The sequence below is a fragment of the Pseudochaenichthys georgianus genome, chromosome 20 (genome assembly GCF_902827115.2).
Source record: "Pseudochaenichthys georgianus chromosome 20, fPseGeo1.2, whole genome shotgun sequence".
In the NCBI taxonomy this organism is placed as follows: Eukaryota; Metazoa; Chordata; class Actinopteri; order Perciformes; family Channichthyidae; genus Pseudochaenichthys; species Pseudochaenichthys georgianus.
This window is the reverse complement of record NC_047522.1, coordinates 3,541,991-3,566,822: the sequence shown is the minus strand read 5'-3', so window position 1 is coordinate 3,566,822 and position 24,832 is coordinate 3,541,991. Positions and strand designations below refer to the sequence as shown.

The window sequence follows — 24,832 nt, the reverse complement described above, 5'->3', positions numbered from 1 at the left end:
TACTGAATAACTAGATTCAATTGTATTGCAGGAATCAACATTTTAGATGCAGAAAACAATGCAAACCGTACCTCGGTAACCACTTCATAGTATGAAGAAGACCTATGTTTGCTTTTTGTTATGCTCATTATTATTCTGAGATAATTATGTGATATGATTATTATGAATATGTTTTATTTATATTTGATTATTTATGTGCACTATGATGCTAAGGGAGCATTTCCTGCTCCGCCTACAGACCAGCCCGAGCAGATTGGTTGGCTGACGTTGAGCTGGAGGTAGTTGCACCAGCCAATGAAGCTCCACCTCTGTACTCCTTCTCTTTGTCGTCTGTGATGTAGCTGACGCTGGAGAACTTCTGTAAGTGGCATGAACTAGGGTTGAAGAAGAAGTCAGAGGGTGTACAGGAAAGGTGACCTTGGGGGGGGGGGAAATATTGCTCACCAGCACGTTTGTCAGTTGCTCTGCAGTTCTGAGGTCTGCTTGTGAAGTAGTCCTTGATCCAAACCACCAGGCTTACAACTTTTCGGTGAGCAGGTGTGCAAAGTATACTATGTCATAAATAAATAAAAATCGACTATGCAATATTTCGACATAAAACACCATGTTTTGTTTTACTATGTCCAAATAAGGCATGGTATAGTATGTCCAGCATGTAGTGTGTAGACGAAGAAGATGTACCTTTATTGATCACTGTCTATAACGTGATGAAATACACTGAACAAAAATATAAATGCAACACTTTTGTTTTTGCTCCCATTTTTCATGAGATGAACTCAAAGATCTAAAACATTTTCTATAAACACAAAATAACCATTTCTCTCAAATATTGTTCACAAATCTGAAAGAATCTGTGATAGTGAGCACTTCTCCTTTGCCGAGATAATCCATCCCACCTCACAGGTGTGGCATATCAAGATGCTGATTAGACAGCATGATTATTGCAGAGGTGTGCCTTAGGCTGGCCACAATAAAAGGCCACTCTGAAACGTGCAGTTTTGCTTTATTGGGGGGGTCTGGGGGGATCCGATAACCAGTCAGTATCTGGTGTGACCACCATTTGCCTCACGCAGTGCAACACATCTCCTTCGCATAGAGTTGATCAGGTTGTTGATTGTGGCCTGTGGAATGTTGGTCCACTCCTCTTCTGTGCCAAGTTGTGTCAGGGAACTCACCAAGTGTCAGAAAACACAACCCTCTCTCTTTTCCTCCATACCAAAATCTCTAAAAACAGGGCTGCAACGGAGCTGATTATTATTTGAATTTTTCTGACGTCAGAAAAGGGGTGCTCCGCCTATATGGGCAACTCTCCACCTATCAGGGGAATGAGAGACCGCTGGAGACGCTGTAGTACATATTCCAGGCCTGTAATGGCACATTTCCACTGCAGCGGGGTAGCCCCGTTTAAGCGTCCCTAAGCGTCCTCGCTCAGGCTTCGGGCTGCCTCGCTGGCCGTCCGAGGCCGTGGCGCATTTCCATTACAGTTTAGGACCTGGGGTAGCAACGCAGTGTAGGCGGGGCACCTGTGCAGAGACATCCTGGAACACTTTCACATTTCGAGTTATTCCGTGGAGCATCCCCAATGAGATGTAGGAACGTCGTCACCTTCTCGGTCGACCACGGTGTGCTTTTCTTTGACGTTGCTATTTTTGTAGCTCCTCCGTTTACAAAAATGCTGTGTATAAAAATGCTGCAAGCTTGCTTCTAAATATATATACGACGCTAGGGATGATCTCGTGCACGATCTTGTGACGATTCTCTCCGACCAATCAGCAGTCGAGAGTGTTGACGTCACTAGTTCGGCCCTGGCCCTGGCCTGATAGAATCACGATTTTATGGGGCCGGAAAAAGTACCCGCTAGCCGGTGCTACGCTATATGGAAAGGCCACCAAAAACTGGCCTGGCCGCTTGAGGATGATTAAGGACGCTTAAACGGGGCTACCCGCTGCAGTGGCAATGCGCCATAAGTAGCCACAAAAGCAGGGCTGGAAAAGAGCAAATAGAGCGAAAGGGTCCACTTTAATACATTTATAAGATCACTCTTGGTTTATAAATGCTAGCATCCCAAATGAACTTAATGAGCAATGTGACCTTGGTGCTGGTAGGTTTAGACAAGCTTCTGCAGTCATTCCCCCATTTGGTCGTTTATATTTCCCCCCTAAGACCACAAGCAGCCAGAACACACCAACACACCATGGACTCTTCGATGGCATACCCCAAGCAGGAGTGCAATACAAAGATCCCTGTGATCTCTTCTTGACACAAGTACTGAACTGTTTAGGTTTGTGTGGGGTGTGTGTGTGATGATAATTGTGAGTGTTTACAACAAGGTTTTAATGGGTCCGCTTGTGTCTTAGATTTGCCAGAAAATTACGTTTTTCCACTTCATAGGAACGACTTAATGTAGTGATTATTAGTAGAGTGATTAGAAACACTTCATATATTATTGCTCAATCAGCATGGGGTCGGGACAGACACCACTTATTATTAAGAGGCTAAGGACAACACTTCAATTCAGGGACAGAAAAAGCTTTCACTGCCAGTTGAATAAGAGCAATCGAATAGTGGTAATTAACTCGTTTTAATCAGCCAGCAATGGACCATGATGTTGTGTGATGTGTGTTCATGTGTTTAAGAACAACGCCCAAATACAGCCTGGCCAAGTCAGCATTATGTATAGCTCGTCTCTCAAATGCTGTTAGAGGTATACAAAATACACAAAATACAATACAAAGATACCTAGATTGAAACATCTCACTGTGATGGTGATGGGGAATGCAGAAGTGCTTTGAACTGTCATTATGCCAATAGCTGTAGGAACACTAGCTCAAAGAAAGAACATCTCTCTTGTAATACCAAATAATTACATCTTTTCAGGAGTTCAGGTCTCAATAATGAATTTGACATGTGCCAATCTGTGTCACTGTGGGGATTGTGAGATCATTGTTCCATAAAGAAGATAATGGGGAAGTGTGCTTGATTGACAGGTCCCTATCATATGCTGCCTTGGAGGTTTCTGCTCGCTCACCCCACCTCTGAGCACCAAGATAATGTGAGTTGTAAACCCAAATCCAGCGCATTAGTTATTAGACACAGAGTAGTGAAAGGTGTTTCGGTCTCACCCATAAACAAATGCATCAACATGCAGTCACTGTGTCAATGTTGTTCACATAATTGTTATTCCGCTCGTGAGGTTGCTCTGGCAAAGTTTGACGAAGCATGAGTCGTTGAATCGATATCATCCTGATATATGAAGTCTAAAGGTTTAATCATCCCGTGTTGGAGCTCCCTGGGGAAAAAAGCAAGTTGTTAGACATCTATGACTTGAATGTATACATTGTAAGCAATAAGTAAACAATTAAAAGTTCATAAGGTGCCGACAAAAGAGCAAAACTTGCAGGCTGTATAGCAACTTGTTGTGTTTGGTCAATGTGTCTCTTCCTGGTGTACATGTCTCTTTTGAGTAAAGTTAGATAATTCATAACAACTATCACATACTACCGTACTTTTCGGACTATAAAGCGCACCTGCATATAAGCCGCAGCAGCTAAATTGTCCGTCTGTCTTGCTCTCGTTCTGTCTCTCGGTTTTACTTTGGCGCGCTACCTGTCTCACTCTTTTCCGGCCTCCAGCTTTTCCTGCTGGAGCCCGCCGCTTAAAGGTGGCGGGCGCGGACCGGTCCTAGAGCCCATAGCGTTAAAGGTGGTTAATTTTACATGTAAAATCCATAGATTTAGGAGGTTCCCTAGTGGCCGTTAGCTGTACAAAAAAAATGGGGAAAAAAGTCGCGGCTTATAGTCCGAAAAGTACGGTAATTCAAACAGCCGTGCCTCACAATAGATCGAGAGTACAGTATTAACTGATTGATAAAATATCCATGTTCTACACAACATGCATCATGTTTTCCCTCGTCCTTACCCTGCAGTCTGTTACACAACAGCTTCAGACACGAAAGCTGAAATGGAGCCTTTGTGTCCATTCTCTCTTCTCCTGTCTTTCTCACACGGCTCTGCTACATTTGTCGTGTCCCTGGAGATGTGATGTTATGAACAAAGCTTGAAGAAACAGTGAAGGGGTTGTGCAACATGGTCCACCCCGGAGCAGAGATTCCTGAGACCCTGACATCATGTTTCTCCCAAGTAACACCATCCTTAAACAATGGGGCACACAGTTCTGAAGCTGTACTGTATGACCATTGCACTGGAGAGAGGATGGACCTAAACGTAACTTTTAGTGGTATAGACATGTAAGGATGGGCCTACAAATATTTCATTTCATTTCAATGTATTTGAGAATACTGTTGTGACTTTGTTAAGGTCTGTAAATACAGATTTGTGGGTGTTTTTACTTAAACTGGTTGTCTTTGTGTTATAATAAATACATGGTAATAAGCTCCACGGTGGATTGTCTAGGTAAATCTCAAGAATTTAAAGTACAATGTATTACTTTGCTTAAAGAAAGAAATGCAGAGGTTATTGAAAAAGAAAAAGGCAGTTTCTAAAGTGAGAATCTACATTATGTTGTGGTACTTTCTTACACTAAATAAAGTACCTATCTATCACTCAATGAATCTTGCAACAGAAAGTGCTTCCTTACAGTTAAAATAATTACAGCACAAAGACTTTTGATGTCACAAGGTTTGTGTTGGGCATGTCAGCGATGCTCATTACTGCAACCTCTCATACTTCCCTGTCCACTGGAAAGTACCAACTTGGTATCGGGGACTTTCTGTGGAGAAGAAACTATGGCCCCGGAAGTTCCTGATCTTATTTAAAGTTTCAGGATTCCCGGTAAAGTTATTGCAGGTTTAGGAACGCAGGAATCAAAGTTTTAAATGTACTTATTCATTTGCAAATAATGTTCTGAAACATGGTTCTTAAGGTTGTTATTCAAGTTTAAAATCGCAGTTGTTTGTAAGGCTGTAATGCTAAATCTTTGTTAGCTCGTATCTCAGTTTCACCTGAATAAAAACAATCTGTTTTTCGCCCTGACAAAATGTCCTTGTTACGCTGCATCATTTGGGTGGATCGCCTGCGGTTTTAAGGGATTCCATCTGTCCTTACTTCCCCTTTGACTCTCTTACAGCTAAGATTCTGCGAGGGGTACGCTTGTTTCCTTCCTCCACCCCGACAACCTACTGCCAACTGGCGCCTGAACTGGGAATTCCACTGATCGTGTTTCCTGTCCTGCTCGATAAAATACAGAGTTTTACAACTACAGGTTTAAGTATCTGTGTGTAAGGGGAAATAAACAAGTGTCATATTGGGCCTATGTGACCACAGATTGTGCTCTCACACTGACATATGAAACAGCATGTATTAATTATGATAGATTGCGTGTGACATGTATGCATAGGGGTGTGAACTGTAGAGATTTCTTGGTCCTCCATGTGATTGTGTGTGCTTGGAGACGAGGGTAATAAACCTGTATGAGTGTTCATTTGAACTTGCCCATTACAAATATTGCACGGAGGAGTGAACAAAACACTGGGGGGGGGTTTAGCTCTTTAACACAAGATGAAAAACACGCTCTTGTGACCTCGGAGCTTATCTCCTCACCTCTCCTCTTTCTCATCTGCTGAGTGAAATGAATACAGGAGAGAGGCCAAGTGCTGCGAGGCTGCATGCTGAGGTTGTGTGCATGATAGAATAACTGGCAAACCCAGACATAAGGGAACAAGCAATAAAAAGCACTTGACAGTTTGGGTAAGGCAGCTTTGTGCCTCTCATGCTGCTCATTAAAAGATTCCAGCCTGACTCAAAATAGCAGCCTTGTTCGATTGGGCAGGGATGAATAATAACCCACTGTGTCTGATGATAACAATTAATGGGCCCAATTTCTAAGTAATGAAACAACAGCTGTGCCTGAAGGAGCATTAGCACGCCCATTTATTAATCAAACGCTATCATTGTGTTGCTTCTTTCCCTTTCTTTCCTATCTTCCATTGCTTGCCATCGCTCCTTCGCTCACTTCCTGCTGATGCAGAAGTTGGAAACCTGAATCATGCCGTTCTGCTTGTTGCTGTCGGAAGAGAAACCAGTGCAACAGCTCATGTCAGCAGCGTAAGGATTTTCACAACAGTGAGTATAGCTCTTATAAGTATCTGTGCCAACACTGACTGGCACAACATGTTTAAAGCAGTGTTCAGCGCATCTCGAGTCATCAGTGCAGAAAACATTGGCAGCTTACCTTCAGACAGCTGTTTTGAATGTATTTCCTGCATTTATTAAATTAAATATGTCTCTTATCAATTATGTAGTTTTGAAATGCTGGTCAGCAATTCCGCTGTTAATGTTAATGTTCATCAGCAGCAGCCTGTATATGATTACATAAACGAGGGGAAATTAAACATTCTGGTAGATGCCACATGAGGGTTTTTAAGGTTACATACTCGGTTATTACTTTCAGATATCATATGACCTTGATGATTTAATAAAATAAGGAATTTGTATGAGATTTGACTGGAGCTATGTCCAAGGGGAATTGATTCAAATGAGAAAAATAATTAGGCTGTTGGAGAAAAAAAGAAGTGGGTAGCATCCCTGTTGTTGATGCATATAAAACAGCCTCATTTTCCACCGCCTACATCCACTCTGCTTATTGCAAGTTGAAGTATGCCTCGTTTTCATGAGCATGCTGACAGCTATAATGCTGAGGAGAATGGACACACACACAGATAACACTTACACTTGTTGCTGCAGGCTGCTGAGGAAGTTGTCGATGTGTTGCTGTGGCATGTCTCCGTCCAGTTGAGCCAGGAAGGTGTAGAGTTTGACGAAGGTGTCGAAGGGGATCCTCGCAGCACCGCCCTCCTCATCCTCTGTCAGGATCTCACAGGCAAACTTCAGAGAACTCACGAGGGTCTGAGGATGTGGCAGAAACAAGAAGCTGACAATAGGAATGTGTCAAAAGAAACAGACACACAAATACATAAATGTGTTTTCAGCATTCAAGGACGGTCACGTCTTGTTGGAGCATCACACACTTCAAGTATAACACACACACCACACACACACACACACACACACACACACACACACCCACACACACACACACCACACACACACACACACACACACACACACACACACACACACACACACACACACACACACACACACACACACACACACACACACACACACACACACACACACAAGCAGTGAAAACTAATTCAGTGCAGAACATGACTGCCCTCATGTGGTCAAAACAGAAACAATCTCATACGTATAAGCATCCTTTCCAAAGTACTGACACTGAGCACATAATGCTGCTAATGCTGAGCTGCACATGCTTTTGCAGATTCTACGTAATCGTCTGTAAAGTTTTTCTTTGAGAAATTCTCCTTAATCTGTCTCCACTGCTCTATCTGCAACTTTAAAGCGAAACCATTGACTTAAAGGCATCACAAAGATTTCAGTATTCCGAGAAGGAATTATCTTTAGAGCCTGGGGACCTTCATAGGGAAGTCTGGATCACTCGACTTCCCCATCTAGACTAACACTAAACCCTAACCCTATCTAAACACTGGAAAACTAGACTGTGATATTGAACAAAGAAAAACACTATAGGACCTCCAGCTGTGCTTTGCCTCACAGAATGTTTTTTAAAACTCAAAGGAAATGGTATCAAGTGGTGTTAGCAATTATATCTGGCCTTATGTAACAACTCACCCCTCCCAGAGCACTGCAGCCCAGAGAGAAAAACTCCATCCAGTCGATGTCTGAGCCAAAGCTGCCCAGCGACAGCAGGCTCTCCAGCTGATCCACGGGGAGACACAGGCCCTTCCACTTCTTCTGCACTTCCTCCTTGCTGAATGTTTTCCTGGGGGACAGCTGAGGGGGGAGGAAGTGTCGGTTTAGGGGAGATAAGGAGGACAAATGAGGTTATCTAGTTTACCAGATGAGTGTAAAAATCCCACTGTTTTATTTGTTGAAACACAGCCGTACTAATGACCTGTTTATCAACAAGATTTTCTTTTCTTTATTTTTCTGTATGGTCAGCTTTGTAATTAAGACACAGCTAAGTATTGCTTTAGTATCCCAGAGCAACAGGACAATTTGGGGCCATAAAGGAAGCAGACTTTTTAATTAAGTAAACAGAATTTAAATACTAAGATAACTGACATAAAAACTGAACGAGATGGCTTCCTGGAAAGATTAAAACTGTTGCTAAAGTGTCGGCCTTTAAGAAAATATTAAATATTCAGATCCTTTAATGAATCCACCACACCAAAATGCCAGTACAAGCCCCAGGTGATGTTTACTATAATATGAGACTTTAATGATTCACGTGAGGAAACAGCATGAGTGGAATATGCTGATACACACAGAAAAGCATGGATACTAAACTTAATGCAGCTATTAATTACAAAGTACAGTATTACTAGCCTGTACCTGGCATTCAAACGGTAAAGCACAGTGGAAAAATGCAATGTATTGATTTTCTTTCAACAGCAACAACATAAGGCAAACGATTATGTGATACACTCTATGAGATTAGGCCCTGATGAAGAGGAAGTACCTGTTTGTGAAGAGTCTTGAGTAGACCTGGAGTCAGCCCTGTGTCAGTTCTCTGGGTGGCGGCATTCATCTCCAGCCTGTCCTTGACTGGCAGACACTCTCCTTCAGACAGCGCACTGAAGTATCTGAGAGAGGACACACACACTTACATAAACACACACACACTTAAGCACCATTCCAATTAGATAAAGTCACAAAAGCAGACTATGTGCAATGATGCATATATATAGACATTAGTCCAATTAAAGAAATGTTTTTAGGACCATCAGTTGACTAAATTATAATGAGTACTTTGTCTTAAGTTTAACGATTTGCATTTTGCTAAAAAGGCATATTTATCTTCACAGTTTAAACAAGGTTTTCCTTCAACTTTAGAGCATTCCAGCATCAGAGGCGGCAGAGCCTGGTGTTACTTTAATAGCATCTAAACATCTTGTAAGCCAGGAGACATCTGAGTTGTTTTTGTTTCACCATATGGCTCGCTTTATTGTCTTTTGCTGTAAACACTGCCAAGCTACATTGGCCAATTAAATAACAGATGATATGAGAGTCCTGAGGGGAACAAACACACACTTTATCTTTCAATTGCATCCAGTACTTTCAAAGAGATTTTTCTTAGTTGAGAACGTTAGATAGTTTAACTGCTGCAGTAACACGGAGGCCCCTGGGATCCAATTACAGCCAGTCAATGCACAGATGAGAGATGCACAGTGAAAAGGCCTGTCTTTTCATTCAATGATGCAGCCAGTGAGTTATGCTTTCTTCTAAAGAGAGCAAGATTGAAATAAAACACTAGCAACAATCCCTTTCAAGACAGATTTAAACTTACGCCGCAGACCACACCAGCAAATCCTTGGGCTGTGTACGGATGGCTGCCTTAGTGAAGTTTTTCAGGATGTCTGGCAGCTCGGGGGGGATGTTGATTTGCTGGGAACAGTACATTGTGTCTGGAAGAGGCATGGCTGCAATATAAAACATTGCATTGTAGTCAAATTAGCAGATGAGATGCGTCAGATAGCAGATCCAAGAGGGATGGGAACAACTGCAGCCTGCCAGCCACTTAAAACTAAACAAGGAGACAAAAACCACTACATTAACATCAACATTTTTTATTTTATACAGCAATATCAAAACAATATCATTGTGGTTCTCAACTTGACATAAGTCTTCTGATAGTTGTACAGTTCATATTTTAATACATCTTTTTGTGAGGCTTTTGGAAGAGATAATGTAACGTCCGGTTAACTAGGAATACACATTTGGCTGTTATGAAAAGCATACAGAAAACACAAGTAGAGTAGGAGAAAATAAGCTACTTTACAAATACAAGCATTTAGCTATTGAACGTCAAATAGATTGTTTACGTCAATGCTACCGGACACAAACTAAGTAGCCAAACGGCACTTTTACAACTCATTTTAACTGTCGTAATATATTGCGAAATTAAGTAACATTACCTGGATAGTTGAACAATAAATGTGGGCAGAAATATGGAAAGAAAGGCGCGAATAATGTTATAACGCAGTTGTGATGTGTTTTGCGTCGCGTAGCAACGGCGTTCTTCTTCTGCAGGGTAGCTGTGATGCTGCGTGAAGCGCTCTGCTGACCCCTTGTGGTGAGCAGAGTCAGTGGACAAAACACATTTCATGTTTCAACAATTCCATATTTATTAACTTAATTTAACTAATTTGTACAAATAGCCTTCCAATGAGAAGATTATTTGCAGCTGTCATGCCCAGGAAATTTGCATACAGGCATAATAACATCTTATTTCTATGAAGTGTGGTTTTTCATATATTAAGACGGTCTATTGTGAACTGTAACATAAAAGTGATAACACTGGTGACAAAATAAATTGGGTAATTCACATTCGGACACAAATCATGACAGATACCATTCTGTGTCAGCATACACATTTATTGAAGTGATGCCATGAAACATCATCAAGATTTTATTATTAAACAGCTTCTTGAAAATACAGGTTTACACAGACTGTGATTAGAAAATAATAGTACAACTACCAGTATTTGGTAACCAAACAGACATGGACAATTAAAAAAAAGTAACTTTAATAGACCAGAGACAAATTCATTCATGCACATTCACACAATCACTGTCAGGTCAAATACGCCATTGCACATTTAATCTAGCACAAGTGGAATAGGTAGAATCTGCTTGTGAAATCCCTTTCAGATTCAACTAACTTAAGATGTAATGTTATACAATCACAGCGTTCCCTCTCGCAAGTTCCTACGCTGGGCTAAATTAAATGTGTCTAAAAAGTCTTTATAAAAATGATAAGGATGGAATCTACCAATAACAACACAGGTTATGTGGATTACATAATGGACTAGTAAGGTGCTAGTCCCCCTTTCCCCTTCCCAGTGTCATCTCTTTCTCCACTTGATACAAAAATAAAGCTGTTCTTCCCCAAAAACCCACCCTGGACACTCCTGTGCCTATAAAACTATTCAGGATCAGATAGTACTCCTCATCAACACCTTCTGGCAGGAACTACACTGTTCCAGACTTATTTCCTCATAAGCCTTTTTATATCATCTTACCCTTCCTGGACGAGGCCTCAGCCGATCTATCATTAGACTTTAATGCAGTTATAAGTTTGACAGAGTTTAGGTAAAACTATTGAAAAAACTGTCCACCTCAAAGCACAAAAGCACATCAATATTCAGACCAAAGACATTCCGTAAAGATAACTGAACTATAAAAAGAGATCTGTCCATGGCTGGGATTCCCACGAGTATTGTAGCGCTACAGATTGTAATGTGCAGGCAGCATGTTTGAGTTAATGCAAACTCATATTTGAAATTATGCAAAGACTATTTTTAAGTTTTCCTTGAACTCCACTGTCTAGCAAATGTATTTAGTTGCCGGGCATCCAAAAGACCAGGTCATTGAAGGAATTGAATTGTCTAATCTAATGAGAACATGTGAGGAGCAACACTTTAGGACTATAGACACCAATGTTTGTTGGAAAGATGTTTGTTGGTCATAGGATTTTGGTTTGTCAATGTTTATTTAGTACATACCTCAATGTGATTTTAAAGTGTGATCCTGTGGTGTTGATTTATGGTTGTTTCAATCAAAGCCTGGATCATTTATTCTGGTTAAAATGTTCTTTGTTCTGTAGTTGGATAGTGATTATTAAAGCACTGATATGCTTCTGGGAGACCAGGCCTTACCCGCTACAGACACCAAGCTAGTCAGTCAGGGTTGAAGTGTTCGTGGTTTTATCTCTTGCCCATTTTGTTACCAGCAGGGGGTTTCTTGAGCTGGAGGAGGGGTGTTTGGCCGAAGCCCGCAGCCGCCGGGTTAGACACGCCAAAGGTCAGGCCAGCCGACGTGTTGAGGCCAGGGTTACTGAAGTTAAATCCTGAGGTGCTGCTGCTACCGAACCTAGAGAAAACAAGAGAGAGGACGCAGGACAAAAAAGACAACAATATATTAGAGAAACAAAAGTAATGGAGCAATTAAAGGTCAAGAATAAAGGTTATCCAGATCCAGCATTGGCTAAATTTTGAACAGAAGTCGTCCAACCCAATATCCCGAATGCCCAAACTGCCAGCGCACTTAGCTAAAAGACTTACTACAAGGATAACGTTGTTGACCAAGCCTACTAGCAGAGAGGAAACCAGAGAATCTCATTACACTGACTGTATCTGCACATTGCTCACAGTAGCTTGACTTTTCTTGATGACGCTTACTCAAAATGTTCTCAATTCAGAGAGTACACTTTCAAACACAAGCCTGCTCAGACTCAGCTGTACTGTAATGCGTTGGGGCCAGGTGTGAGTGAAGGGGGGTGTATACAGTATGATGTACCTGCACTCAGACTGCCTCCTGTGGGCTTACTGGTGGAGAAGGCAAAAGAAGACCCCCCAGTCCCCACCCCACCAAATCCTGGCCCACCAACAAAACCTGTGGGAGAGAGTGACATGGAAGTCAGTTTGAACTAATCACAAACTACACTAGGAGCAGTGGCTCGGGAGTACACACACACATCTAGGTCATTCCATGTCAAATCAGATTTGTGTTGTTTTTAAAACTTAAATAAATAGTATATCATCTACGCCTCTATCAGCAAATTATTTATTTTAATCAATTTATTATTTGAAAAACAATAAATTATTGATCAGCTTAAGTTATTATAATTTTTGTATGTCCATAACTTATTTTTAAAAGTGTGACCAAATATCTAATTAGGAGGGGGGCTGCCTAATTTATCTTTTTACTTTAAAAATGGGCCAGTAATTACAAATATTACATATGCTTATGCCTTTGTGTGCCCCTACCAATTGTGTGTCCAACAGTTTCATGTATACACCTTTAAAATGTCCTTCTCTTAATATTAGGGTGTTAAAATTCAAAAATTCTCATGTGCAACAAACTTTGTAAATCGGTGTAATATTTTTTGTTGTCAAATAGCATAGAATTTATTTAGAAAAAATAAGTAAACAAAAGCCTCCATCACATTTGACATGAAATAACCCATATGGAAAACAGACTATGCGAACCCTAACCGATGGAGCCCTCCACAGCTTAACCTCTGACTGGAGACTCAGCGGGCAAAGCAAAGGCCGAAGAGAGAAAAACGTAATGAGAAGGAAAACCAAACACATCGACTACATGAGAACACGCACCTGGTGTGCGCTCAGACCACTTTTTCCAACACTGCCCAGATACTTTTAGCTGTTGCAGCCAAGTGGATATGCAACTTGGTAAGTTGCATTTCTTTAGCAATGTTTTGGTGACCTGTGGCAAATGTTTGCTCAGTTTTTCTTGTGGTGTGAACGCACTTGACCACCTGCGCATGGAAGAACAGAAAAAAAAACACTGCCAAGCTTTAACTGCACCAATCTCACACACACCGCCTACCACTACTTTCATTCAGGAGAACACAAAGACCTCAAACACAAGGGCTTCTGGGGAAAGCTAGGCATTAGGACAACTGTCTACGGTGTAAGGGAAGGGCAAAACAGGGAAATGTATTTAAAAAAAAAGAGGTTATACCTCCAAGGGTAGAAGAGCCCAAGCTAGTGCCCACTGCCGAGGCAAAGGGGTTTCCGAACCCTACCCCCAAGGGTGCCTGGGTCCCTATGGCACAGAGAGAGAGCATATGCTTTACTCCTCTAAATGTGTGTGTTCAAAATCATCATCTCCTTTGACAGAAAAGTTGGTAAAGACATTCATTATGAAAAGGACATGTAATTTGTGATTTTATATCAAGATTCCCCATGGATGTTATACCTTGCAAAAACAGAATGTCTGCAACATATAGTGGTAGCGTTTGAATATCACAAGATTACAGTGCTCAGTGCTTAAGAAATATAATACAACAGTATAACTGCCTTAAGAAAATGCTATTACAACTGCAGTCAGCAAATACTATGTTACCAATAAATGATATTACATCTTTTTTAAACCAATAACATTCCAGGTAATGAATACAACGTGGAAAATGTGCTGCTAGTTCTTTCACTCAGAAACTTGTCTTTTTTCCTTAATGCATTTTTTTCTTTTATGTAATCAAATTTGATAAAGTTTCCAATTATATATTGCATTGTTAAATGAACTTCAGTCGAAAAAGAAACAAGGACAACCGTTTCTTTGTGTAAAAATTGATTTATTGTCAATTTAATATGCAATTCCACTGACATAAAACACAAACAAACATTTTAGAACATAACTGATTGTTAATTGCTAACTGCTACTGCATTTGACAAGTTTCCAAAGAGTGAGAGTGAATGAACTAGCATACGCCAAAAAAAGAAAAGAAATGCATCACACAATTATTGAATATAGCTTAAAAGGCACACCATATTATATATTAAATATACTGTATCAACAGGCATTGGTTATATAGATTTAAACACATTCCTCTACAGGTAAAAGCACTCGAGATTTAGATAAGAAATGTGGATTTGGCATCTGCCGCAGTGTAAACTCAGTGATACGTTACAGTTAGCCTGTGGAAGTCATTGTTGTCACGTGAATAGAATGAGCCGTGTGTGTGAACCCTTTTAACCAGTGCATTTAAAAAGACATTACAACCCAATTCTAGTTGTTTTAAACACAAACCTGCAGCTTGAATTAATTTACGCATGATTGCAGGCTACAAACACTCTTTGTATGGACTCGGATCAAGTCTGATTTGTTGAGGTGACATGTATAGCTTTTCGGAAATCACCCAAGACCCCCCATGACACAATCTGCAATACTAGTACCGCCTGAAAATCAACTACAAAAAGCATAAAGCCAATGGTCAAAGAGTAAAATGATTAAGAGAAAATAACATAATAAAAAAAGTCAATGGACAGCCAGCAACTCAAAAAGACTAGACTCTCATTGTTCGACTATTCGAGCCCATTGAAAAGACAATGCTGCGCTGAAGGTAACACCACACAGAACTAAAGAACCCATTTACACAACTCTGAATAATCAAATGAGTTTTCACCAATAAACTCTCATTGAGTTGAACACTGGTTGCCTGGTACTGTGCCAACCAATCCAAAACTAATATCACAGGTTATAAATTCTTCACTTCCACAAAAGGGGGAAGACAATCCCTTGCTTGTCGAACAAACCGGAATAAGATGGCTAATATTTACCATCACCTTCCTGGGTCCATGCAGCTTTGACAGACCAATAATTATAACGTCATTTATTCTTCATTATTATGCCAAGTACGTCTGTAGAAATGTGGAAGACTATGTGTGAGCGTGTAAAATACAAAGTCAAAGATTTATCCCACCTTGGAACATCTAGCTGACAAACATCCAGCTCGGACCGACATTGTATCTGGATTTTAAAAAAGTGTGGGAGACGTTGAAATGTCCGAAGCAGCAGTTCTCTCTCACAAGCAGTAGTCAACAGAGACTCCACTAGGTTGGGTTTACCAAGCACAATTGTAACTAGCAGCAATGTACAGATAAGTGCTGCAGAGAGAGCTGTGAGAGCAATGTTTTGTTATCCTCACTCTTCGAAGTGCCATTAATGCTATCTCCAGAGACTCAAGTATTACAACTCGAGCTAGACATTCCTTTCATCAAACAATGATGGGAAATGACTCCAATACAAAAATATGTGGACATACAATCTGACCCTGCTGATCTGTTTTGTTTGGCATCAATGTATTTTAGTTGACCAGTGTGAACCGTAAAACCAATCATTTTCTTTTAAACTCACTCAAACCAATCACAAAGTAGAATTTCTACAATACTAAAAAAAAAAAAAAGCTACTCAAAAAAACTTGCCTTGGCAAAGGTCCACACAAAGTACCACCATCTTGGATAAAATACCTGAAAATACAACTTGTTACCAGCACTTTTCCTCTACATTTTATTTAACTAAATGAAAAATGTTCCAGCACTGTAACACTGACAGTAGCCCTTAGGTGAAATAGCTTAAATCAAGTAACAAGCAGCAGAGGTGGGACCAAGTCTTTGTTTTGCAAGTCCGAGTCAAGTCTCAAGTCTTTGTGCTCAAGTCTCAAGTCTTTGCGCTCAAGTCTCAAGTCTTTGCGCTCAAGTCCGAGTCAAGTCTCAAGTCTTTGCGCTCAAGTCCGAGTCAAGTCCGAGTCAAGTCTCAAGTCCGAGTCAAGTCCGAGTCAAGTCTCAAGTCTTTGCGCTCAAGTCCGCGTCAAGTCTCAAGTCTTTGCGCTCAAGTCCGCGTCAAGTCTCAAGTCTTTGCGCTCAAGTCCGCGTCAAGTCTCAAGTCTTTGCGCTCAAGTCCGCGTCAAGTCTCAAGTCTTTGCGCTCAAGTCAGGATGGGCAAGTCCAAGTCAAGTCAGGATGGGCAAGTCCAAGTCAAGTCAGGATGGGCAAGTTCAAGTCAAGTCCTAAACTTTGACAAAACGAGTCTTTAACAAGTCATTATGTGCTTTTCAACAAATGTAATGACATCGATCAACAGAATAATACTTAATAATCAAACTGCTCTTTATTAGTCACATTAATAATTTAATAATCCATTTTCTCTCTGCTGGTAAAGTAACGTGTTTTTTTCTATTTTAAGAGGGATCAGTAAGGTAAGGCTACCGTGACGGTTTGATTCAGAAGGAGTTTAATGTATAAGATCCCTGATGTTGAGGTGACCAGAATGTTTATTTCCACTGTGCACAACATGTTATAAGGGACCCACAATCTATCTTTATGCCAGGGATAATGTGCAGCACCTGAACACCTGCATCTAGATCCCTCTGCAGGTGGTACTTTAAGTATATTTTGATGCCAATACTTTTGTACTTTTACTTGAGTAACATTTTGAATGCAGGACTTTTTATTGTAACCGAGTATTCCTACAGTTCTGAACTTCTCCCACCCATTTTACAAATCCTGCACTCAGCTTTGCTTTCTCCAATATCATTGAAATGCAGCCAGATGCTGCTTCTTTTTCGGTTTTCGCAAATTTCTTGACTTTTTCCCCGACGCACTTGCCACTTAAATCCGGCTCCCCGTAGCTGGCCTGTACCACTACACCTTTTGTCTTTGGAGCGTCTGCCCCCCACCCTTCTTTCACATAATGGTATGATCCTAGTGTGTCCTCGCATATGATTAGCCGCATGGTGGCTCAGCAAAATAAAGTCCCGCCCCTGCCTGCATGGATTCACAGCAAGAGTTGGAGCGGCTGAAGATTCTGCTCTCCCCGACGGGAGTCTGCTCTTCTAGCGGCATCTCGCGATCGGAGACCCCTGAATTAAAGTATCAAGTCACCTCAAGTCAGAAGGCTCAAGTCCAGAGTCATTGGCGTTCAAGTCCAAGTGTTTTGTGATTTTGTCAAGTCGAGTCCAAAGTCATCAAATTGGTGACTCGAGTCCAAGTCATGTGACTCGAGTCCACACCTCTGGTAAGCAGTATTGAACAGTGAGTTAATGCAGACTTTGTTGCCACTGATGACTAGCCATATTGTACTGAACCTTCATTTGGCTCGTTGTTCACAGCACTTGATTGAAAACAAACACTGAGCATCCCTGCCTTAAGAGCAGCAATACGTGACAAACACCAGTGATATTTTACAAGGTCAACAGCCTTGCTTTTACTCCAAGACAGAATAATTGCAGTAATGGAAAAACAATATCTTAGTTTGAATGTTCAGGTTCAGGCCATTACATTGTTCATACTTTCAGTCACGAGGTCTTTTGGCATGTTTCACGTTCGGGCCTATCGAGAAACAAATTCTGAACAGACGTTTTGGCCTTCACAATCAACCAGCACACGACAGGTATTCGGGTCAAACCAAATTTGACTGGAGTGTAGCGCCACCTTGCTGCATGGTTAGTGTTGTGAGTGCTGCAGTACTGGCCACCCCAATAACAGACTGAGCACCAACACAAATCTAATTGAAATAAATAGTTAAATAAATACTGAAGAGAACCAGACAAAGACTTGTCTAGCCTTGGAGTTGAAATGAAATGACTGATTTAAATATTCTAAAAAAACTATTTGGCAAAAGAATTGGAGTTACCTTAAAAAAAGACAATCGTTTTACCTAGTCCTCCACTCTGGGGTTAACTGACTTGCAAAGCAATGACTTTGAATATTTTACAAGCTAGCTAGAATACGCAGAGAACACAAACTAATGATTAGAAATAGATTTGGCATTATACGAGATAAAAAAATGGAAAGCAGCACACAAATAAATCTCTTCAGCAGGCACCAAGGTAGTGTCCTCTACATACACACAGGTATTTTACGCACTGTAGCTAAAGGGCTTGATGTGAAGAGCTTGTTTCTGCACATTAGGGTTAAGCCAATCGTTTGGTAAAAATGTCCATCCCTACTTGGCATTTAGACTAGATGCTAATTCAGAGAAGCGTCTGCATGTCCTGCTAAGAGATCAGAGGTATAAGAATGTTCATATGACACTGACAAATAAGCAACATTCATTGTCTGGGTAACAATTGAGGAATATTGGATCTGATGATAATGATAATTGTGTGAGACGACAAAAGGCGCGTTCACACCGCAGTACTTTTCCCACTTTTAGTTCCGATATAGTTCCGAAATGTCGCGTTTCACATCAAAAAGAGCCGGAACTAAAATTAGTTCATCAGAACCTTTTTACCCCCTTTTTATTTTCTGCTAGAGAGCAGGGACTTTCGTGGGAGAACAAGGTTCCCATCTCTGATTGGCTGGGCGGAATGCAAGCCACGCCCCGTAAAACTTCAAAAAACTTTTGTGAAGACGCCATTTTATTATCCTTGCATTAGCATTATTAGCCCAGCGCAGAAACGCAGAGAGACTAACTTATGGCAGCACAAAAGAAAACATGGGAGCGGTGGAGATGAGGAGGTGTCGGCGTTCTGGCGATTTACTCGGAAGGCTTCAGTAGAAGCTGCTGGGAGTCCCAGCAGCTTCTACTGAAGCCTTCCCCAACTCCGGGGACTTCGGGTGGCAGTATACGCCGTGAAGTTGTTTGCGGCCTGCCAGTAAACCCAAAGCAGAAGAAGAAGTGACGTCAGCGGCTTAATTTGCCTAATCCTCCCCCAGGGACTTATTCCGGTGTGAACGCGATCTGTACTTAGTTCTGATGAACCTTTGCGGGAAAAGTACTGCGGTGTGAAAGCGCCTAAAGACTTTCAAGTGAAACCACACTTGAAAAATTGCTTTCAAACTTCGTCTTTCCTAACCCCAACAAGAAAGGCAGCAGGAACATGCTAAACATACACAGTAGCTTAGTTTGTTCATAGTAGATAAGTGCCCTGATATGCCAGTAAAAACGGCCTACTAACCGAAGCCTACAAAAAAAGGCTGAACATCTGTTTAACACCCTCACCGATGAATGTGGCAACAACCATTATGGAAACTACTTTTAACATAGTTAACATTGTAGTATATTGTGCAGGCTTATTTAAGTGTTTGTGGGATGCGTACATCATCAAGTTATAGAAAAAGTTGAAGACACTAATCTGTGAGTAAGCAGTTAACTAAATTCAACAATCAATCTTCATCCGTCTGCTTATGCTGGGTGTTAATACTGTGTTGAATAATATTTTAAATATATTTTTGTTTGTACATCCTCTACAGAAGATGGAAATGATTAAACAGATTGTATGACACATTTGAGGAACATATCTTACATTTCTTTAATAAATAAATAAGACTTTTTGATGTAGGCATTTAGTTCAATTATGGTTCATATAAGTATGGTAGCCAATAAATGTAGGTTTGGCTTGAAGTAGACTATTTTGGCAAGTCGAGAGAAGCTCCATGCTTCAATGAACATTCAATCTTTATTTGACACTGTTCTTAGAAATGTCCTTTATCATCTTTGTAAGCTGATGCCATTTGGCTTCTGATCGATTCCCTCTCGACAGTTAGACTGAAGAGTAGGAGCTACATTATAATCTGTTTACCCTCATAGACCAGATAATTGGCAAGTATATCTAAATTACACAGCAAGTGTCTATTGCTTCTAATCCCATCACAACCTTCATTAAGTTGGCTCATTTCAGGCACCCGAAATTACATTTAATTTAGGAGCTCGGATTGTAACTTCAAGATTCAAGTGAGTTAAATTGAGATAGCTGGACACTCCCATTATAAAAAATGCATTCTCAGTTGGCTTCATCTACCTGCTCTAAAATACCCTTGGAGATGGTACAGAGCTAAACTAGATAAAGTAGGTTATTATATCCTTGGTAGTGTTTGTATGTCAAGATGGTAAGGCAGCACAAAGGTTTGTTGTAAGAGTTTAGCAACAGATTTCTCATCTTCATTCTTTCATTAGAGAAATACATACACATTAACTTGGCACCAGCTAGGTCTTTTTTTAATCGTTTCAATTCTGTCACCTTCTCACCTTTCTACTCGCACTATTGCCTCATTATAAAAACACTGTTTTCCTGTCCCTCCTCTCCCTCTTTCATTTTAAGATGAGAAGAAGAAAAATTTCTAGAACTTGTAGGCAGTCAGACCTGGAGTTGGCTGCTGTTGCTGGGTCAACTTGGCCTGCCATGGCAACCGCTGCAGCGTTGGGGCACATTAGAGAAAGGGGCCGGCCCCGTCGTGACTCGCGGCGTGCTCTGCCACTTCCTGTTTGACGCCCGTTTGGACTCAAAGACGTCCGTAGAGTCTTCTAGAAAGGCCCGGCGGTAGAGGAGGTATTGGTGCTTCAAGATCTGATGACAGACAAAAGGGATAGAGAAAAAACATTTTCTATTCAAATACTGACACAGTTGATCAAAGTTGCAATCATTTTCAAACAAAGCGGAGGAAAATAACTGACCTTGACATTCTCATGAACAGACTGGAGCTGGGCAGCCTGTGCGGACAAATGTCTGGTACAAACTTCTGCATAGCCAGGTGTCAAGTCTGGAAACAAAAGCGTACACAGTATAATATCCGAGTGTTTATTGTGGATTGAACAGAGGAGTATTTTTCCATTACTCAATGTGGGAAAAAGCTTTCCAGTTTACACAGTCATCAGCTTTAATATTGATATAAAACTAGTGTTATCCGATTTCGCTTATACCCACATATACATCCCGTGAGTCACAATGATAGAGCAGTTTAAATCTGGACATTTCAAGACACATTGACCTAGTTTAAAGTATGACCCATCTGTCAAGGGTGAGACAAATGTTCTTACCTGAGAGTGATGTGGGAGCCACGCTCTGCGTTGTCAGGTGGTTCTCCAATTCTTCTATCTGCTGGTCGGTACTGCCTGCAACTGCACCTCAAACTGTCTACCAGGCCTCCGGAAATAAACTAAAGACAAGAAACATATCTTTTTGAGGAGACAAGCAAAAGGGGGCATAATGACTTACAGGCCATAAAGCTGACACTGCTGTACACATACACCTTTGATTTGCTTCAGGACTACTATCTGGGGGCTAACTTACTCTGATGGAGCATTGTTCTCATGCGAAGTCCAGGGGGGGTCTTCTGTGTACGCAGTGCGATGTCAGCATTTTCAACTCCTTCAATACAAAGGGAAAAATAAATCAGAGCATCGTTTTTTTAAGTTTCTCAGGATACTATCATTTTCTTGGAGGGCACTCCCACTTTTTCAGTTCATGAGGTGAGAGTAACAGACATGGTAAAGAAGCTATAGGTATGCCATAGGTAAGGAAAACTCGTATCCATCTTGGTCTAGCATGGAGCATCTTTTCTTGTCATTTCCCATCACAGGCAAGAAATTGAATACGTTGGACTAAAAAAAAAAAAAAAAAAACTTAAATTCTGTTCTTGCACAATATATAGAGATTCAAACATTTTCAATTACCCGTGGCAATAAGGTCGCATTGTCTAGTTTTGTCTAATACGTCAAACCCCTCTAATTTCCAATTTCTAATTCAAAGACCCGTAGTAACCATATATCAACATAACATTTGTATTTATATAAGATTTGTGCTTCAGAATAAAAAGACACATAATACAACTCACACTAAAGATTGTTGTGTGCACATGTACAGTATTTACCTGCGCTGTTTTTCCATCTTGAGCTTGTCGATGGCCAGAGCTTGGCGCTGCAGGCCGCTGGCGCTGACAGAGAGAGACTGTTTGAGGCTCTTGATGTCGTCTGGACTTTAGAAATGGCCGTTCGATGACATCCTGCTGATGTCTTCCTGAACCTGTTTCTGGTCTTTAACAATTTCTATGAAAAAGAATGAAAGAGACATTGATAATAACTCAACACAATGTTTTTGCCAGCAATACATTTGGTGCACTAGTACCAATTTTTAATAGACATATAAAACACATACAACACTTACTGGAAAATTCTCATACATCCTGACAAATAACAGGTGGTAGGTTCTCATCTTTCAAAGCTTTACTGTCCCTGCGAGAGAAAGAGTGCATGTCATTACAACACGCAGAACATTCCTTGCTGATCAGATGTACACGTAGCAGAGTAGGAAGCCACTGAATGCCTCCCAGTAAACAGTTGTTTACACTATAATCCATTATAGCATATAGAGTTATTGAAAAGTTCTAGCATTAAACTTTACGCCAAAAAACCACACACATGTTGGTAAGCAGGACTTACTTGCATTGGCTCCAGATGATGTGTCGCTCTTATTCTCAGAGGACGTGCTGAAGTCGACTCCACCCAGGCCAAGACTGGGGGCCGGGGCCACTGCTGATGCAGTGGAGGAAGCTAACAGAGAACCTAACGTTAACCCGCCTCCAAGAGTCTGACCCAAACCTGCAACACCAAGTAAACAAACATAGGTTTTAATAATGGGTAACATTGTTAAGACTGATACTAATAATACATAGTCCTTAGTTAAGAAGGTTGAGTTACTATAAAAACACCTGCAGCATTAAAATGTAAACATTGATGACCTCATTGAAAATCTAAAGGCATAGCAATGTGCAAAGTTCAGTAACATACTGCTTACTCACTGACCAAAATCAACAGAACCCATTCATTACTCTCAGTTAATCTATATGACATAATACTTGCATTGGACAAGCTCAGTGTGTGTTGCATCTCACCTGAAGCCAAAGTGTTGGCGAAGAAGGACTTCCACCCAGTGTTTGGCCTGTTAAGGATGCTGCTGTGGTGGGTTGCTGCGCCCCCAAGACCCAGGCCGAAGGCTGAAGTCCTGCTGTGAGCTGGGCTGTCAGGACATGAGCCGAACGATAAGCCTGCCACTCAGGAGGCTGCCAAGGGCGTGGAGGTTGGTGAGGGAGAAGGGTGGTGCTGAGGCGGTGGGCTTGGTGAAGGCCAAGCTAAAACGCAGTGGCATGCACCTGTTAGCGGCAGGTGCCACCTGAGAGAAAATAGGAACAGAAAGCAAGGTTATAACCTGATTTCATTAACTTTCAATTAGGTGACTTCAGAAATATACCAAAAAACAAACAAACCTAATGTAAGGCCTGTAGGGGGTGCAACAGCACCTAAAGAGAACAACATAAGACAAAGGGGTAAGAATGAAGCCATCCAGGAGTTTATGATAGTGTTTACCACTGTTTTTTTTTTAAATCTGTGTAACAGTATTACCTGATGCAGGTAGTGTTGAAAGAGAATCCTCCAGTAGGTTTCTGACCGAAGAGACCGCCTCCAAGTCCGAGAGAGTGGGGTGGCGCCTGTGGTGGCAGCAAGGGTTGTGGCTGCTGTACCGAGGGCTGTGCCCATAGAGAAGCCACCGGCATTGGCCTGCAGGTGTACTACAAATGCAAAATGAAGACAATTAGTCACATGACCCACAGCTCCTTAGTGATTCCAGAGTCAAGACGGTAACAAAGAAAGAAACAGTTGTTGGACATTGTCCAAGTAATGCAATATAACGTGATACTTACTAAATAATCAATAGAAAGACCGTAAACATTGCCCTCTTACTTTTACTTTCACTTTACACATCTTACTTGTTGCATATAACACAAAAGAGTGCAGCTTATCAATACAAGTACAATCTAGTAAAACAAAGTGAAAGCTGTGACAATGTACAGTCCTTTTGCTACATAAGTTACATTAACGATTCCGGTACAGTAACACCGGTAACCTTAATGTATAAACGAAACACGTTTCTTACATGCTAACGTCAGGTTAACTTTTGTCTATGCTAACGTTAGCGAAGCGCTATTTAATACATAGGTCATTACCTGGTGCGCCTCCAAATGAGAATCCCCCACCAGGGTTGGCGGCTCCCAGGGTCCCTGATCCAATAGTTAAATCCAGACATGTTTGTCTTAGAAGCAACGCATTAACACAAACAGGTGATTTGGACACTCATGAAGACACTTCAGCATCCCAGCTAACACGCTAGTTAGGCTTTGAAAGATGCCCGCGTGAGGGCCAAATATCTCGGTCTTGCCTTTAAAAGACCAGGCAAAATGTTGGCTTTTTCAAAAATGCTAAGGTCAATGCGGACCCTTCCGTTTGCAGTGTTCGCAACCCTTTCTTATGTGTTTTAGATCATTAAAGACGCCTAATATTGCATGACAAATCCTCGCATGGTGTAACTTTCCTATTACCCGCCTGGTGTTTCCTTAACGCTGTTGCATTTTGGGTAATCTCTTTTCAAACTACATTTCCCATACTCCCTTTCGCTGTTTTTGTGTCGCGTGATGCCTCACACATACACAAAGTTAGTACTTTCGGACGTTAACAAAACCACGGCCTTGCTTTCAAAATAATAGATAGCATTCGAAAATCAAACAATATAGTAAAGACAAACTTTATGTATTTGAAATGGTGTTCAAATTCAAACACGATCTGCACGGCACAATGCTGTTTCGCCCACACTTAATTTTTTGGCCAGTATTTGTAACTTCTTATTGTTCTGCATAACAGTCATAAGAGCTCTTTAATGTCTAATCTAATGTATGTTATATGCCTTTTGT

General features: G+C 41.1%; 2 protein-coding genes across 4 annotated transcripts; both read right to left on the bottom strand.

Moving 5' to 3' along the window:
- Positions 1-741: 741 nt before the first annotated feature.
- On the bottom strand, positions 742-10,319 carry ropn1l (rhophilin associated tail protein 1-like). 3 transcript variants are annotated; one of them, XM_034108449.2, is made up of 6 exons: positions 9,980-10,319; positions 9,352-9,484; positions 8,524-8,647; positions 7,674-7,835; positions 6,688-6,863; positions 742-3,289 (listed from the first exon to the last, which is right to left on the bottom strand). In XM_034108449.2, the coding sequence occupies exons 2-6, from the start codon at positions 9,480-9,482 to the stop codon at positions 3,178-3,180; spliced, it is 705 nt and encodes a 234-aa protein (XP_033964340.1). In that variant the 5' UTR covers positions 9,483-9,484; positions 9,980-10,319; the 3' UTR covers positions 742-3,177. The 3 variants fall into 3 exon arrangements, with proteins under 3 accessions (XP_033964340.1, XP_033964342.1, XP_033964341.1); XM_034108450.1 differs by lacking the exon at positions 742-3,289 and adding an exon at positions 5,862-6,021; XM_034108451.2 differs by lacking the exon at positions 9,980-10,319 and having other exon boundaries at positions 8,524-8,666; positions 9,352-9,432.
- A 99-nt stretch (positions 10,320-10,418) lies between these two features.
- nup58 (nucleoporin 58) lies at positions 10,419-24,526 on the bottom strand. The gene is given in 23 exon segments (XM_034108452.1): positions 10,419-11,935; positions 12,361-12,458; positions 13,551-13,634; positions 20,455-20,488; positions 20,490-20,516; positions 20,518-20,658; positions 20,766-20,807; positions 20,809-20,851; positions 21,129-21,150; positions 21,153-21,201; positions 21,204-21,247; positions 21,382-21,456; positions 21,966-22,136; positions 22,255-22,322; positions 22,526-22,688; positions 22,982-23,169; positions 23,171-23,259; positions 23,346-23,386; positions 23,490-23,499; positions 23,501-23,563; positions 23,565-23,656; positions 24,092-24,152; positions 24,154-24,526. Coding segments are annotated over 23 exon segments (1,788 nt in total). The 5' UTR covers positions 24,172-24,526; the 3' UTR covers positions 10,419-11,770.
- Positions 24,527-24,832: the final 306 nt, after the last annotated feature.